The 17,357-nt window shown below is 47.4% G+C and overlaps 1 protein-coding gene across 4 annotated transcripts in view; it reads left to right on the forward strand.

The window, feature by feature from the left end:
• The first annotated feature begins 4,652 nt into the window (after positions 1 to 4,652).
• Positions 4,653 to 17,357, forward strand: part of ABCC3 (ATP binding cassette subfamily C member 3) — a 46,378-nt gene continuing 33,673 nt past the window's right edge. For 3 of the 4 annotated variants that reach the window (XR_008452860.1, XM_054083436.1, XM_054083438.1), the window contains exon 1: positions 13,981 to 14,107. Coding sequence is in view for 3 of the 4 variants with exons in the window: in XM_054083436.1 (XP_053939411.1) it covers positions 13,997 to 14,107 (111 nt within the window). In the remaining variant the exon portion in view is untranslated. Of the gene's footprint in view, positions 4,739 to 13,980; positions 14,108 to 17,357 lie in introns of those variants that run through there. The other variant, XM_054083437.1, reaches the window with a different exon arrangement.

Raw genomic sequence — 17,357 nt, forward strand, 5'->3', positions numbered from 1 at the left:
TGGGAGGAGGATAACCACGAAGCAGGCCTTGTGGCGTCCCGCCTGGCCTGTGCTGAGGCGCTGGGCGGTTGGGAGTTTGCTCGGGCGTGGCGCTTGTCACTGAAGGGGCTTCGCTGGGGTGTTTGTGTGCCAGGTCCCTGTCCCGGCTGGTTCCGTTTGGTTTGCTATGGTCATCAAGCAACGGCCATTGCCTCGCTGGCATTTTTGCCTTTGAGGGTGACTGAAGGTGGTCGTTACGTGTTGTATTTGATGCTTCTGATATGTTTACAGCACGTTTTATAATCCTGCAACATACTCTGGCGTTTTCTATTATTGCTGGAGCCAGTGGGTGCTATAATTGGCAAGCCTGAACAGATTATCTTTCCGATGATCTTTCCATATCTATTTAATACTTTCAATAATGCAACCAAAGACCCCTGCAGCTCCAGCTGGGAAATGAAAAGGATGGTTAAACCACTTAATTACTTACTGCGCTAACAATCATTTTACGGAAACAGAAAGTAGAATCCAGCTGTTCTGAGGGAAGAAGTTAATATTGGAGTCATTCCACAAAGCGAAAGTACCGCAGTGGACAGCATGTGCTGTGCTGACACCAGAACCACGCTGACGGGTGCCAGCAGCATAGTGTGGCCAAGGGCTGGTGACAAACGCCGCTTCGTTCAAACACAGCGGGAACCAAGATCCCTGCAAACACCATGAATTTTGTGCACCCGTTTTGCAGTGAAATCCTGAACAGCTCCAACCCATTAAATCTTAGAGGGACTGGTGGGGTGGCTGAGTTGGAAGGGGGGGCTGAGGCAATCGTATCAGGAGCTGAAGTGGGAGAGTTTGGATCTGAGCCCCAGAAAGCGCAGGTGCCATGTGCCTCTCATCTGTGCCTGTTTGTCCCTCCCTCTAAGGTCTTTCTGCTGGTAAACTGCCTGCAAGCTGGGGTGCATTCCACCTGCCATGGGTTTCACCAACCTTTTTAGGCACTTCAGGGCATGTTTGTGGAATTATCTAGCAGGTGAGACGCACGCAGTGCATTCCAATTTTGGCTACTCACTGCTGGAGCCGCTCCAGGACCACTTTGGGGTGATCTGGGCAGTTTTTTGCATGTTTAGCTGCTTCTCCTGCTCGTTGTTCTCACTATGAACACAGGAACACTAGAAACAGGAGGAGATGGTATTGCACACGACGCCCTGGAGGAGTCATACATACACCATGTTCTCCTTTCACAGAGCCTCCATGCGCTGGGTAGACTACACCTTAGCCCACGGCAAACAGAATGACTTTCCAAAGCAACTTCAGGCCAAATGCTCCCCGTGCCGACTTTCCAGGGACTTGTCACCTCTGGTCTTCCAGCCAAGAGAATCTTGCCTTCCACCCCTTGCCTACAAAGCCACATAGCTGATACATGCCCAAGAGCAGAGCTGTGAGTAAAAACTGGGGCTGCAAATTCCCAGCCTGCTGCCTTATCTGGTTTATCATGGGATTCCAAAGTGCTCGTTGTGATTTCTAGAAATGAGGAAATGAAAGTTAAATCCTTTCCTGCAAGATGAGAGATGGACACTAAACACAGCCCTATTGACCGTCTGAGAAGAAGAAACCCAAAGGCTGCTGCTACTCATGCCATGTTGACTTTAAGCAGAGTTTGTTCCCAGTCCACATCTTTCATGTGTTAAAACAAGGTGCCATCCCCTTTCTCATGCAGTAAATGTGTAGAGCCTTGCTGGGAACGTTGCTTTGGCAGTCTCTTTTTCATAACATCTGTGAAAAGTGACACCTCTGTGGGTTTCGGCAAGGAAGCTGAGCCCCAGCTGTTCCAAGCAGGGGAAAGAAGGTGATACTTATAGTCAACTAACCATAAAACTGTGACTTCCAGAGCTGCACATGCCCTCCCCATCCCACAATGCTATATGTCCTTCTTTACATGGGTTTCTTCAGGAGTCGGTCGCACTTCATTTTGCTTTTAGTGCTTCGCAAAGTAGCGTGAGATGTGATTTGAAGAGAAGCCTGCCTTGTAGCTGGCACTGTGCTTACACAAATAGCTTCTCCCTCATGTTCCCTTCTGTCCTGCCCCAGCCAATCGCTCTAGTTGATAGCTTGGCTTCTGGGTGTGCCTTGTAGGTGCTTCACAATTGACCTTGTTAGCAGGTGAAAAGTCTTGTTCTGTGCAGCCAGCAGAGAAAAGAGTGTGCAAGTAGGTTGTTAAATGAACCTAGATCAGATCTTGCCACTCCCTGGAATAAATGTCCAGTGAGAAAAGATGAGTTTATGACCCCCCTGACATTTGTATCAAAGATGCCATTTAGTTTTTCTGCATAGATAGCCTGCGTTTGGGAGTAATGACATGTTCTGGGCACATCTATCTTCCCTCCCATCATCAAAAAGGAACAGGAGCAAAGTGAGCTGCCTGAGATAGTCCTCCAGGCTCTGCTTTGCACCAGGTTCAGCAGAATCCTTTATCATGGACCTGCCCTGGAACTTTTAGGCTTCCCCCTCCCATCTTGTCTATCCGAGACTTTAATATTCCCTTAATTCCTGCCTTTGATTTTCTCCTGTCTGTCAGTCTGTTTTACCAGACGGCACCTGGAAGTCAGTAATTACACTGCAAAGTCAGTGCAGGTTGGCTGCCTGGAGTGGCTCTCCTCAAGCTTGTGGTGGAACGTGAAGCAGGAGCTGGCACCCGCTCATCCGTGCCATCCCTGTTTGACAGCCCGGACTGCTACTGAAGGCAGAAGCTGCCCACCATGAGTTAGGAAGGTGAAGCAAGAGGCAAAACCATTTAGGGCCCTGTGAGACCCAGGGAGACACCCTCCCACAGGACTTTCTTCCACAGATACAGGAGAGCAATTCCACTGAAGCAAATAATTTAATCAGGATTAATTCGCACTGCATATGTCAATGGAACTGTGCAGCGCGCTGATAAAATAAACCTTTGCCCTCCTGCACCTACAGCTACGATAGCTGTTCGTGAGGTGCTGGTTTTCATTTAGGACACGTTCTCAAACTGCACCAACTGCTGCTCCTCAGTGCAAGAAGCAAGACATTCACACTCATGTGTTGAAACAGATCAGATCCTCAGCTCTTCTCTTGGGGCAGCTGCTGCCAGAGGTTATTGCAGGGGAGGAGACCTTGTTCACCCAGTTGGCTGGGGTTCCTCTAGGATTTCCTTGAGGGTTGCAGTGTGATTGTGCTGATTAGCCTGGATCAGGCTGTGATTTCATATCTTGTAGGCAATCACCCCAGAACTTCATCTTGGGCTAGATCTGATCTTCCCACACTCACAAGGACTGCGTACCTTTAGTGAGATTAGAGTGAATGTCTCAACTTCTCAGCACACAGCGTTCTCTGGTGATAGTCTAAGTGGGTATCATCTCTAGTGTCTTCAGTGGTCTCCATATAAGATTAGCAGGACTTTTTTGTTTATGGATGAAATATTTTTGGGATGCAGCTATCATCCTTCTTTTTCCTTCTGGTGAGCATTTATGACAACAGCCATCTGCCTGCTGGTTCTTCACCTTCCAGCCAGGAAGGCAATCACACTCTTACAGTATTCAAGTGGACATGTGGCAGCTGGGTGCGTTGCGTGAGGTGATGTTGTTGAACCAGATGCTGCAGCAAGTGGGTGGAAAAACAGCAGGTGCTGGAAGGTCAATAATGCTTTAGGAGAAGTCCTGCCCAAGAGAAAAGCAAACAGTGCTCCTGCATCACGGGGAGGGGAAATCCAGATTGTGTCCAAGGTGTTATACTACAAAACACAATCCAGATTGTGTCCAAGGTGTTAGTTACATATAGACATGGAATTTATTGACTGGAAGCTTTTGAAAATAGATCCATAGTGCTGGTTTAATCGTATGTCCACAGCACAAGCAATCAGCTGGAAGAAAGAGGCTGCAGATGGATGGGTAAGAGATGTGGTGCTTGTTTAGGTCCCACTCAGGCAGCCAGACTCCACATCTTTCCAACAGGATGATGACAAGTGTCTCCAAGATGTTAACATAAGCCTGAATGGTCTGGATGGAAGGGTGTGGGCAGCTCCAAACCCAACAGACCAGCAGATGTCCTGGGCTGCATGCAAAGCAGCAGGACAAGCAGAGTGACGGGGAGAATTCTGCCCCTCTGCTCTGCTCTTGGGAGATCTGATCTGGAGCCCTGCATCCACTTCTGGAGTCCTCAGCACAGGGAGGACACGGAGCTGTTGGAGCGAGGCCAGAGGAGGCCACGGAGATGATCCGAGGGCTGGAGAACCTCCTGTGTGAGGACAGGCTGAGAGTTGGGGTTGGAGAAGAGGAGGCTGTGGGGAGACCTCAGAGCAGCTCCCAGTAGGGAGAGGGGCTCCAGGAAAGCTGGGGAGGGGCTCTGGATCAGGGAGGGCAGCGAGAGGGCAAGGTGAACAGTTTTCAGAGGGGAGACTGAGATGAGATCTTAGGGAGAAATGTTCTGCTGTGAGGGTGGGGAGGCCCTGGCCCAGGTTGCCCAGAGCAGTGGTGGCTGCCCCATCCCTGGAGGGGTTCCAGGCCAGGTTGGATGGGGCTCGGAGCCCCTGATCCAGTGAGAGGTGTCCCTGCCCGTGGCAGGGGTGGGTGGGCTGCGAGGTCCCTTCCCTCCCCGTGCCCGGGTGGGCGCTGCCCGGGGCGGTCCCGTCCCGCTGCCCCCGCCCCGTCCCGCCCCGCAGCCGCCGCTGCTCCCCGCGCGGAGCCCGGGCTGCCCTCGGCCCGCGGCCATGGAACGCTTCTGCGGGTCCCGCTTCTGGGTGAGCGGGGACAGAGGGGACGGCGGGGACAGAGGGGACAGCGGGGACAGAGGGGACAGCGGGCAGCCTCGTCCTGCCCTGCCCGGGGACGGCTGCACCGCCCGGCGGGGACGGAGCTGGGGGAGGAGGGCTGGAGCTGGGGGTAAGGGGGGCTGGGGAGGAGAGGGGCTGGGGGGTAAGGGGGGCAGAGGCTGGGGGTAAGGGAGGCAGGAGCTGGGGGCAGAGGGGCTGGAGCTGGGGGGTAAGGGGGGCAGGAGCTGGGGGCAGGGGGGGGCAGGAGCTGGGGGACAGGAGCTGGGGGACAGGAACGGAGGAGCAGGGGTGGAGCACGGGCAGGGGTAGGAGCAGCAGCAGGGGCAGTGGTAAGAGCCCAGGGAAGGGGCAGAGGGGCAGAAGCATGGGCAGGAGCTGGGAACAGAGGGGCAGGGAGCATGAGCATGGGCAGAAGCAAAGGAACATGGAACAGGGGCCGGGGGAGGTGGGGCAGGGAGCAGGAGCAGGGGCAGAGGGAGCAGGGGCAGGGCCTGTGGCACCCCTCTGGTTTGCAATTTGGCATCTCCAGAGCAGAGCCAAGGCCCCAAGGGAGCTCACAACACCCCAAGCCATGCCACGGTTCCTGCCCTCCTGCAGGAGATGTGGTGTTTCCTGCAGCTCTCCGGACAGCCATGGTCCATAGTCTGCCTCTGGGCCTCCAGGCGATGTGCCTGGCTGTTCTTCCCAGGTCCTGTTCTAGCGTTGCTGCTGGTGTTGTTCAGGACTCCATTGAATGGGGAAGTTTTGCCCATCAAGTGCTTTGTCACTGCTCAAGAGCAATGGGTTCAAGACAGCCAAGGGTGGTCCAAAGCCTCAGAGTTTTGCAATGACTTATGTTGGTATTTGGAGCCTTTGGGGAAGGCTGATTGCAGCAGGGGCTGGGTTTGTAAAGCAGAAAGGTTTGGGAATTGCTGCCGTGGTCCTCTGTGTGAATGCTGACTGTGGTGAGTGTTGGGTGCAGGATTTCCCCAAGGTACCGTGTGCTGCTCTCCTCTCTCTGCTGTGTAGACAGAAGCTTTGGACCATACAAAGTCATGGGGATTTTGGCATCTGCGGTAAATCTGGGACTGCCCTCCAGTCCATCACCGTTTTTGCTGTGTCCTTCTCTTTAAGTTGAATCAGCACAAGGGGGATTTTTTCTGAGAAAAACTAGCAGGAATGAAAAGGGATATCTGAAGATGGATCACTGCTAGAAAGCTTTTAAAGCACAAAACAAGTAATTGGCTGTGAGGACCTAATGCTGGGCTCCATCTTCAGAAAACTAATTAGCATTCAAAATCTGTCTCAATATTACCTTTAAAAGAGGACTTGGGCCCCTAAGCCTTGGTTACCTTTCTTTGTTCAGTTTTGGATTTAATTTCGAAGCACCCTACGCGCTCTCTGCCACAACAGTTGGCAGATAAGCTTGCTCAAACTAGTATTTTCACCTCTTCTTTCTACTATAAAGACTTTAGAGAAGAGGAACAAGCACAAACAGATCAACACTGCTTGTGAGTTTATAGACTGCCTTGAGAAGTGTGGCTTTGCGGCTCTGGGAAGGCGTGTTGTGCAACTGTGCTTCATGGCCAGAGCTTCGATAACAGTTTGTTGATACATTAATATAAAATGTTCTGGCGGTTTTGCTGGTTTTAAACGTGAAATAAATGCATCATTCGGTACTTCGCGCAGTCCTGTTACACCGGAGCACAGCACCCTTTGCGGTGCTGCGTCTGTGCTACGCTCACGTTGTCTCTCCTGGTTTTAGTATTGCCCTGGCTTTTCAAATGTAAATTTGCAGGAAGTAATGTAAAGGTAATCCAGAGAAGGGATTTTAATTAACAAACATTTCTTTACAACGCAAATGATGAAGGGATCTAAATGTGCTTAGCAAAGCATAGATAATAACAGTTTGAATGTGATTAACTCCGGTTGGTCTGAAGCAGGGTGGTTTGGATCGGGAAAGGAGCATGTTTTCTGTCAGAGTCTGTGAAGGAAGGTGTCGGGAATGTGTGACAAAGCTCTCAAAAAACTTCTTTTTTGTGTAATTACTGCATCACTATACTTCAACATAAAATATTACTGGAGAATCAAAGGGGACTGACTGGAAAAAGAGCAACCTTCCTTAAGCAAATGCAAATGGGCAAAATGCTTAATCAATGTAGACCTGCTCTGTCTGTTCAAAGTGATCCGGAGTCCTTTACATTCAGAACAACCTTCCATCCGGCTAATTGTTTTTAAAAATTGCAGTGGATAACTGTGTGAAAGGGAATATGTGACCCAGTGACCAGCAGGTTGGACTCCGTGACCAAGAGTCTCATTCCCTGTTTGGGTAGCTGGTGGTGTTTTCTCTGTCAACAAGAGTGTGGACACTGAAAGCTCCAGGGAGACCATAGAGCAGCTTCCAGGACTGGAAGGGGCTCCAGGAAAGTTGGGGAGGGACTTTTTACAAGGACCTGTAGCGACAGCATGAGGGGGAATGGCTTTAAATTAGAAGGGGCAAAATTTAGATTAGACGTCATGAAAGAATTCTTCACATTGAGGGTGGGGAGACCCTGGAACAGGTTGCCCAAAGCAGTGGTGGTGCCCCATCCCTGGAGGGGTTCCAGGCCAGGTTGGATGGGGCTCGGAGCCCCTCATCCAATGGGAGGTGTCCCTGCCCATGGCAGAAGTGGGACTGGATGGGCTTTGAGATCCCTTCCAGCCCAAACCATTCCATGATTCTACGAGAGATTTGAGTGATGACCATGTAGATGACAAGTCACCATGGAAGGATTTGCTGTGCAAATATGCTGTTCTGTTAGAAAACATAGGTTGAGGCTTCTTTTTGGTATATATCCACAAAAGCTGAGGTTCTCGGGCTGTTGTACGTGTGAAGGAGACAGACGAGGGTAGAAGGCAGCTGCTGGCCTGTGCACGCAAATGAATGCTGTGCAGTTTTGTAATTCAGATTAAGAACTTGATAAAATGTGAACCAGTATTAATACTTGTAGCTTGTGAACTTAGATTCGTTCCCCATATTTTGTCAAAAAAAATACAGATATTTTGGGAAGCTGAATGACATTCTGGTGTCAGGTTTAAAACCATTTAGAGAGAAAGGAAACACGCTGGTCCAATTTAAACAGTTCTTTGTTTTGGAATTTAAAAAAGCTACAATACTTTCCTGTTAAAAGGAAGGCAGAATCGAAACAAAACAGTTCAACCGTAGCTCATGAAAATGTTTACATTGAAATATATCAGCTTGAACTGAGGATTGATATAGCGTGGAATTTTTTGGCTTATCAAAAGTGTTTTAATTTCAAATCTTCACCCTGGTGCAGAGTGGGGAATTTTGCTGGAAATGGCGGAGGGTTGGGGTTATTTCTTCACACAGAGGCAAAATAATTTCCTGTTCAGCCCATTTTAGAAATGGGAAATTAAAGGAAACACTAAAGATCACTTTAGAAATCTATAAAAGCTTCTGGCATTCAGCTGTTGCATTACCTGTTGAACACACAACCAGCGATTGCTAACACAAACTCAGGGTATTTTAAAGAGAGGGGAACGACTGCAACATGACTTTTTCAAAATGCCGTAGGAGCAATCTTTTCATCTGAACACTTAGAACATGCTGTCTGCTTCAGTGGAAAATCCAAAGGTAATCATTAGTGTCTCCCAGCAGTGTTCCCGTGCTAAATGACTTTTGGGAGGAGGTAAATGGGATCGCACATACCCACACAAGGCAGTACTTAGGTGTGGTATTGACTATTGCCCATAATTACCTCCTCTTTATTATGTCACATATTTACTGTGTGATAGTGTGCTGGATAGTTGTGCCAGTTAATGTGACCCATAATCTCCTTACTTGAGAAGCAGATAGTGGTGAGCTGTCACTTTACTCCGCTTTTATCACATTTTACTCCACTATAGTAAAACGTGAGTGGTTCCTCTGGGAGGAGAAGAAAGTGATCTTTGGGAGAGAGTTTTGCTGCAAAAGTGTTTTGTCTTAGCAACAAGCTTAAAAAACCAAGTTCTGTTCCAGTGTCAAGACAGGTTGTCTTTCTGTGGCTCTCACTCCCTGGATAAGAAACAGCTCTGCAGCTGCAGTGAGGGTCAAACGTGAAGGGCTGTGCAGAACTTGGGTTCTCTTGGGGTGCTGTGTCATGTAAACCCTTAGCCTACAGCCACGCCAAGCGCCTGGGCTTGAGCAGCAGCTTGGGTTTTTGGTGGCGTTTTTTTAACTGCATAAATAGGAAACGGGAGGACAAGTGATGGAGCGCTTCAGAGGAGAGACCACAATTTCAGGTTGGTTATGGATGAGGTCCGGGCTTGTTCCTTTTGCTCCTGCTTAGCCCGCAGAGCTGCGTTTCATTGCCTGCCCCGTGCCTTGGTATCCTGACCGAGATCTCTTTCTTTCCTTCCCACGTGGAGTGCTGGCTCCTTCTTCATCCCGAGGCTCTTGAGTAACTCCACAGGAAGTTGCTGCAACTCTCAGAAGTAAACAATACCTCAGTCTTGTCTTTTAGGCGGTCTCATACAAGGCCCCGTTTAACCTTTCGGGTTGCAGAGATTCCTTCACCTTGAGTCATTCTGTGAGATGTTGGCAGGTGGACTAAAAGTAGTGCTGCTCTGGAAAAGCCACTTCCTGCTCTGCTGGCGCAAAGTGCCTCCACTCTCCCCTCTGCATAATTTCCCTTTTTGCTTTGTCATCTATCATGCTTATTTTTTTTTTGTAGCTTAAGATGACTTAGGATCTCTAGTAAGGAAGAAATGTTTCTTTCAAGGCTGATGACCAGCAGTGTGCTTCTTGTAACATGTATACGAGTTTGTTCAAAAAATAACCCATAACTTATGTGATTTGGCCGTAAATTAATAATAAAACATGACATTTCAATTATTCCATTATATTTTTGTGAGGGTGGGGAGGCTCTGGCTCAAGTTGCCCAGAGCAGCGGTGGCTGCCCCATCCCTGGAGGGGTTCCAGGCCAGGTTGGATGGGGTTTGGAGCCCCTGATCCAGTGGGAGGTGTCCCTGCCCATGGCAGGGGTGGGACTGGATGGGCTTGGAGGTCCTTCCAACCCAAAGCATTCCCTGATTCTGTGCTTTTTTGACTAAATTAGTTCCAGCGGAGGAAAAGTGGAGTGAAAGGCAGTAGCACATCATTGCAAAGGAGAGATTCTGCAGTCGATGGTGTGCTCCAGACTGGCTGTTCTTTATCTATTAACTTCCCCCTCTGCCACGCTGTGATAAACACAGTGTGTTCAGTGTTTAACGTAGTTAAACTTGATAAGATCTCCACATAACCTTTGTTAATCACATCCAGCTTCAGATGACTGAGTCCCGCTTCTATAAATCTCTTCACAGACCCTGGGTATCTGTGTTCTGTCTCGTGTTAGGTAGGAGATCCAAACGGGTAACTTTAATAGTCTCCTCAGACATTGAGTCTATGAAATCAGGCTATCTCGAAGAGGAGCTGTGTTGGTAACATCCTGAACTTAAAAGCAATTAAGTACTCAAGCTCAAATTGTCCAAGGATTATAAGATTCTTGAATTGAGCTGAATGGAAGCACTTGCTGAAGGACTTGGGCCTCAGATTCTCAATGTCAAAAGCAGTATAAATATTTATCATGAGTTCTGGAACAGTATCCAGTACCTTTTATCATTCATCTGTGTGCAAACAGCATAACAGACTGTACTTGAATCTATTTGGGGAAGACAAAGTCTGAGTGTTGTGAGCAAAACTTAATAGCAGTGAAACCTGCCAATAGCAAGGATTTATGGTGTCCTTCAGTGACAGCGTCAATTAATGAAGTTCGTGACAATGACATTCAGTTTCAGTAGAATATATGAATGTGATTGTACCTCTTTTTCAAGGAAAGCAATCGGTGCTGTTCCCTTCAAACCAGCACGCTGATGGTCACATGAACGGTACAGCCCTCGGTGCAGGAGAGTGGGGACAGTTGAGAAAACTGTCACCACCAACACCTGGCCAGCATGGTTGAGTCCCTTCTGGAATTCACAATTCTGTAATTGCAGGAAAAAGAATTTTTAGAAAATAAAGCACCCAAGGGGGAAGACTCTTTTTTTCCCAGGTGCACTGTGACTTTTTGGGAGATGCTTCACAACAGCCTTTCTGATGCAAATGCCTGTTCATCCCTCCTTTCCATGTATTTCCTGGGTGTGGGAGTGAATGCTGTGAGACAGGATGGAACTGGGAGTCTGTTGTAGGGAGGCAGGGTCCCACAGTGCTCTAACAGACGACTAAAAGCCCCACAGGGACACTTCTTGTCTGCAGCCAAACTCGAGGTCATGCGTGTTCTTCAGTCTTCATCACAACTGTTCCTCTCTGGTTGCAGCTCCAACTGGTTAAAAGTGGCATAGATGCTTAGGCAAGGACTAAGGAATCCGTAAAGTTCCCCTCCTGAAAACAAATGATGTTTGAAACAAAATGTGAGTTGCTTGAGGAGCTTATTTAATCGCTGCAATTAAGAATGTCAAGTATTTTGAGATGGGCAGGCAGATTGCCGTGCCTCTGGAGATAGACTCCTTTCCTTTTCTACCTGTGGAAATCTGTGATGTATTAAAAAGAAGATACTATTACTGTTTAAAATGTAATTCCTTTTAGAAACCTATTAAATGGGATCCTTCATTTTTCCAGTAAGCTAATGCTCCATTTGTCTCCCGATCCTTGTGTGAATAGGATGGGCTGTTATCCAGCCGCACGTTATTTGGCTGAGCCGGAGGAGAGTGCAGTGGCAAGCGGCCAGAGAGCTTCCCGGGAATGCGTTCAGGCTTTTGTAGAGCCACCAGCTTGGATTCTGTGCCGGGCGAGCTGGCACCTTGTCCCAGCACTAATCGCACGGCAGCGGGTGTAGTAAACCTTAGATCCTTTACAGTAATGTCATGTGCTAGTGTCATAAAGCTTTGAAGTGGAATAGAATAAGAAATGAAGGAGCAGGAGAAGAAAAACAATTTCACAGGAGTTGTTTCAAACATCGGTGTCATTTAGTTTCAAAAGGAATAATTTCTTTTTCCTCTCCAAAACTTTTTGAGGATACAGAAATACTTTTTTCTCTTTGAAACAGCTGCCCTGGCTTAGGGCCAGCCTGCAGAGTTCATTCTTTTCTGAGTACAAAGGACTGGAATAAGTCGCTGTGATGACTGAGAGCTGCGCGTGGTTCATGCAAGAGCGTAGCTGACTGTAGCACTTGTCTGCGTTAGGTGAGCGTAGGTCAGTTCTGTGAGCAATAAACCGGGCTTAATCTTGACATTAAAGCTTGTTAGTACCCGGAGTCTGTCTCGCGCTCTAGCCTGCCGCTGCACTTGACTTCTTGGTGCTCCCTAATGAGTGTCCCTGCAGCTGAAGAGTGTGACCGGCCTTGGGTGCTTGAGACCGTGCGTCGCCTTTGTGTTCGGCCCCACCAAACTCCAATGTTAAAGGCAGCTTTGAGCAGACACTAAAGTCTCATTATCACTGCAGTCAATTTGTCGGCTCCAGCTCCCGCTAGGCAGGCGGAGCGGCAGAGACTCACGGATGACAATTTGTGACAATCCCTTTTATTGTTATTGTACATCAGCCCAGCTGGATGGGACAGGTAAAAGTGGGGGAGTTGGGGTGGGAAGGAGAGAAAATAAAGCAGGGATCACCTTGTTTGTAGCTGTTTCAGCTTTTCCTACTTGTTAATCGAGCTACATTCATTATGAACCCTGCATTTACCCTGTTCCTTTCAACTGAAAGGAGATGGGATGTCTCAAACTAAGGATATTCCCCCACACCCGTGCTTATGCTGGGCTGGAATACAGCAACCCGCTCCTTTATTTGTACTTGCAAGGCTGTAGGAAAGCCTTTGATGATGCAAATAAGAGGAAGTTTTCTCTACAGCAATATAAAGCTTTGATCGGTTCTAAAAGTCAGTCTCGGGCCTTTCTTCTGCTGGAAGAATAATCCTGTTTCTTTTTCCTCTCAATCCTGCTTTTGATTTATGAGCGTTTGTACCTCTGTGGCTGCACTACACCTTCCTCTCCGAGTCAATAAACGTCCCTCTCACCAAGAGAGAAGACAGACTGCTACTAAATCAGCTGAAAAAGATGGATTTTACTTTAGGTGTATGTTGCCTTAGATGCAGATATTTGCTGTGGTCAGCTTCTCCTTTACTCTCTCTCTCTGAAACTAGATGCTTTTCTGAATGCCCATCTCCCTAGGGTCGCATGACTGTGATGGAATACAAACCTATTTTGTTTTCATCCTGCCTCAGTTTTGTTCGTGATCGCAGAGGAACTCTGAACTTCTACTCTTAAAACTCTAAAAGAAGAAAGAGAAACTTACTGTTTTGTCTAGCACCTGTAACAAAGCCTCTACCTTGATTTTTGAATATCTGTTCCAGTTCTCAAGTGCATTTTGTGGTTGGTACCATTTGTACTTTGAAACTCCAGCTCGAGTAGAAACCTGTCACTGGTTACTCCACGACCATAAACTGGTTCACGTAGGCTGTGAACTTGTGCCAGGCCTATTCATTTCATTAAAATAAGCCACTAAAGATCCTTCTACTGCTGGAAAATAAAGTTCAGCACCTGCATGGTGCCCTTCACTACTGTAGGTAACTGTTGCTGTGTGCTCCTTAACAGAAAAGCACTGTTTCTGGTTATTAGTTGTGGTTTATACCACTACGAAGGTCTACACTGTCTCAACCTCACCTTTGTTCCAAGCAGTGTTGCTGTGGTGCTGCATTGGAGAACGTTGTTACCTCCTTTACGAGGGGAAAAGCCAACAAGAATGGTTGTTCCTGTAATCGTATGAAGGAAATGATGTTGTGTAGCATTCGCTGGATTAATGAAGCGTGTTACTGCTGCTGTGCGTAAGGGTGAAATTGTGCCTTTGGAAATATACAGGAATTATCTTGCTCTTCCTTTTTTTTTTTGGCCAGGCTGTGCAAGTGAAACTCCCTGACAGAGCATTTACCAGATCTAGGGGTGAAAGGACAGGAAGATTCTCCTCTGTGTTTAAGTTCTCACTAACGATTTCTTCTACAGGAGATACCATCCCTGTGTTTATTTACTGCAGGGAAGTGCTGTTCCTTTCGGTTACTCACTTCCCTGTATTTTACTCTTCACATGTGCCATCTCAGTCAGCTTTCCAATTTGATTTTTAATCTTAAATAATGTGCCATCTGGTGATAACTGACACGGACTCAGCGATAGGGCATGTATTAACCTTGGGTTGAGTGTGAATGACGTCAACATGATGGCCTTCGCATTTCCAGCAGATAAAGAATGAGTTTGTTTCCTGTGCTTTCCACGAATCTTCTGGCACCATGGAAACTTGGAGAGAAACACGTGTCAGTTTATCCATTCAGTGGAGATAACTGCTTGAAACTACAAAAGGTATTGCTTGTCCCCCTTTTCTGAAAGCTGTGTGGATGATGTGCAAGAAACCCAAGATGGATTGCACTGAACTTTTGTTTCCTTTAAAGACATTAGCAGTTTTAAGGATGGTCTTTCCAGTAGCGGCGTTCTTCTCCACTGCTAAGTACTAGAGCAGATTTAATGTTGCTTTGAGCTTCCCATCTTAAATTGCTTCCCTCGAATGATGATCATCTGAGCAGTTTTAACTGCTCATCTGGATGTGAGTCCTGCTGCACAGATGGGCCGTGTTGGTCCAAAGGCTGTGGCTGGAGCGATGGGTACAGCTGAAAGCTGCTGTGTGGGGCGATGTCAGTGATAATCTGAAATGATGAACAAAAAGCCCCGCTTGTTTGTAAGTTTTCATTTCCGGGGGTGCTTTGCCTGCTGGGAAGCTGTAACGAGCATCTCTAATCGCTTTTCCCATGGATGTTGGCATTGCATTTAAGTATTATTACAGGATTAAGTAAATTGTGTGCCCAGGGAGTTTGGTATGGCAGGCTGGTAATTCTGCAGTGCTGTGACTCAACAGCAGAGCATCCAACATGATCCATGATATGGCATCCAAGGAAATTCTGCTGCTTACAGACGGCTGCCACAGAGCTCCCGGCAGTCTGGAGGAGCCATGGAGCACAGTGGGAGTCTGGATTAGGACAAGGACACAGGTTACTGCCCTTAAAACTTCGTTGCTTGTGGAGAAATGATCTGAGAGTGATATCGGGTGTGATGGACCTGCTGGCTGTTAGGATTGAGGGGCTGGAGCGTGTCCAGAGAAGGTCAAGGGAACTGGTGAAGGGTCTGGAGCACAAGTCTTCCAAGGAGTGGCTGAGAGAACTGGGATTGTTTAGTCTGCAGAACCAGAGGAGGCTGAGGGGTTACCTCATTGCTCTCCTCAGCTCCCAGAAAAGAGGTTGTGGTGAGGTGAATTTTGGTCTCTTCTCAAAGGTAACGAGTGATAGTAGGAGAGGAAATGGCCTCAAGTTGTGCCAGAGGAGGTTTAGATTGGATATCAGGAAAAAATTCTTTACTGAAAGGGCGGTGAAGCATTGGAACTGGCTGTCCAGGGTGGTGGTAGAGTCTCCATCCCTGGAGGGGTTCAAAGAGCATGTAGATGTGACACTTTGGGACGTGGTTTAATAGGCATGATGGTGCTGGGTTGATGGTTGGACTGGATGAGCTTAGAGGCCTTTTCCAACTTCAGTGATTTAATGATAGTATGATCTCCCTGTGATGAGTTTCCAAGAGAAAGTGGTGTTTCCCAACACATACCACTGAGTATTTCCCCTTGTGCAAGGCCTGCTGATGGGTCACCTTGGCTCTGGGTCACGGAGCTGCCTGCAGCGATTTCAGCAGGCTTTCACTGAAGGGGACCCTGAGACAGAGCTGTGATCTAGAGGAAGGTGAGCAGCTCCTGGGACGACACAGAGCAATGAGCTGAGGAACATGTGTGCTGTCCAACATCAGCATGTTAGACCGCTTTCAACAGCAGGTCCAAAAAAACCATAAACCCCAGGCAGGTCAAGCTGGGTATTTTAATCCTCCATCAGAATGGGATACAGGAAACATTTGAACTTGCTCTGCTTAGCAGGACAGAGTTCAGGATATGGAAAAGCAAAGCCAGATTAAAGCAGGAGCCCTAAAGATTGGAGTCAAATTGGTGTGTCCAATTTGGTGTGTCCCTCCAGCCGTTGCTTCTTGTGTTTGTTCTCTAGGGTGGAGTTCCATAATGCTATTGCTGAACTGGAAGAGATTAAGCAATATTTAACAATGTTTGGTCAAGGTAGACTGAATTGACTCTCACTCAAAATGAGTTGTTTAGGGTTGGAGTGAAGGTTGGAATTATGCTCTCGGTGGGAGGATTTATACAGTGATAATGGCAACTGTCAGCTCCATTAAAGCAGATCTAGCTCAGTAGGCAACGTGGTAAGAAACAAAACTGTCAGATTCCTAGATTTAAGAGTAATAAAAATAATAATTCCTAGCAGAGTCCCTGGAAAATGGCCAACGGCATGGCAGCATTAGTCCGCTGCGGTCCAGGGGCAAGTAATCTGCAGGGAATGACACTGCTTGCAGGTTTTTGATGCTGTGTCTTCTACCAAGAACCCCTCTGGTTGGGTTCAAGGATGGAAAGAGTTTGCTTTTGAAGAACACCAATTCATAGAAAGGGAAACTTCTAACAGAAACAGATCTGTTCTAGGAAAGCTTGTCTATCTGGTCCAGGCTGGAATTGGATCTGGGAAAACATGCCCAAGACTGGCAGTAGACAGGCCTGTCGCCTTGGATGGAAGTTTCTCCTTCAGCCGCCAGCCCCCTTCCCCATGTGCTGTGGAAGCAGCAGGCTCTTGTTGGCCATTGAGTGGCTGCTGCTTCTTGTACTTCCACATACTTTTGGAAAGGTTCCACTTTTATTCTCAGGGATAATTCAACTGAATCTCAGACTTTTGCATGTTTTTTTTAGGACAAGGTTTTTATTTTCAGGCCAGCTGCATTTATGCATTCTGAAATGCAAGTCCTTTGCCTTGTTTAAATAAGAGTTAATGAAAACCTTTAAATGGTTTGGCAGCCACACAGTCCATGTCTTGGACACAATAGTCCACTTGTGTTCAGGCTGAAGTTAATGGACATCTGGGGTAGTTTCTGGGTTGCCGTCAGACAGCCATTTCTGGACATTTTAGTCTCATAGGAAAGGTTTAAATTAAAAGTGGGTTTTTTTTGCTCCCCCACTCAATAACTTTCCCCTTAAACAGAATCTTTGTTTTATTCTGTGCCCGGTTATTGCTGTCCTTCCTTGGCTTTCCTTTTCCAGGATTTTTTTTCCAGCAAGCACCATTGCAAACACGTTCAAGACATTGCTAAACCACATTTAATTTCAAGAGGAAATTAGTGTTTTGTTGAACAAATGGTGATATATGTGCTCCTGCTTTGGAACTAAAGAGCCCTTCAGCTCCAAATTCCTAGAGGGCATCTCCTGCCTCAGGCAATGTAGCTGCTGAGGGAGCTTATCCTGTTAGAGATGCTCAAGTGTTTTGATGATGAGCAAAAAATGGATGCTCTTTCAACATTATTTTCCTTTCTGGTGCCAGGGACGTGCTCGCTGGAGAAAACATGGAGAGAGTTTGAATGTGAGGCTAGAGTTTGGTTTGGTTTTGCTGTTATGTTTGGATTGCAGTGTAATTGCCCCTGTGTTGTGGATTTGTGGCTGAAGTTTCCCCTAGGTCTGGACAAACCTGTT

This window comes from Cuculus canorus, chromosome 18 (assembly GCF_017976375.1).
Source record: "Cuculus canorus isolate bCucCan1 chromosome 18, bCucCan1.pri, whole genome shotgun sequence".
In the NCBI taxonomy this organism is placed as follows: Eukaryota; Metazoa; Chordata; class Aves; order Cuculiformes; family Cuculidae; genus Cuculus; species Cuculus canorus.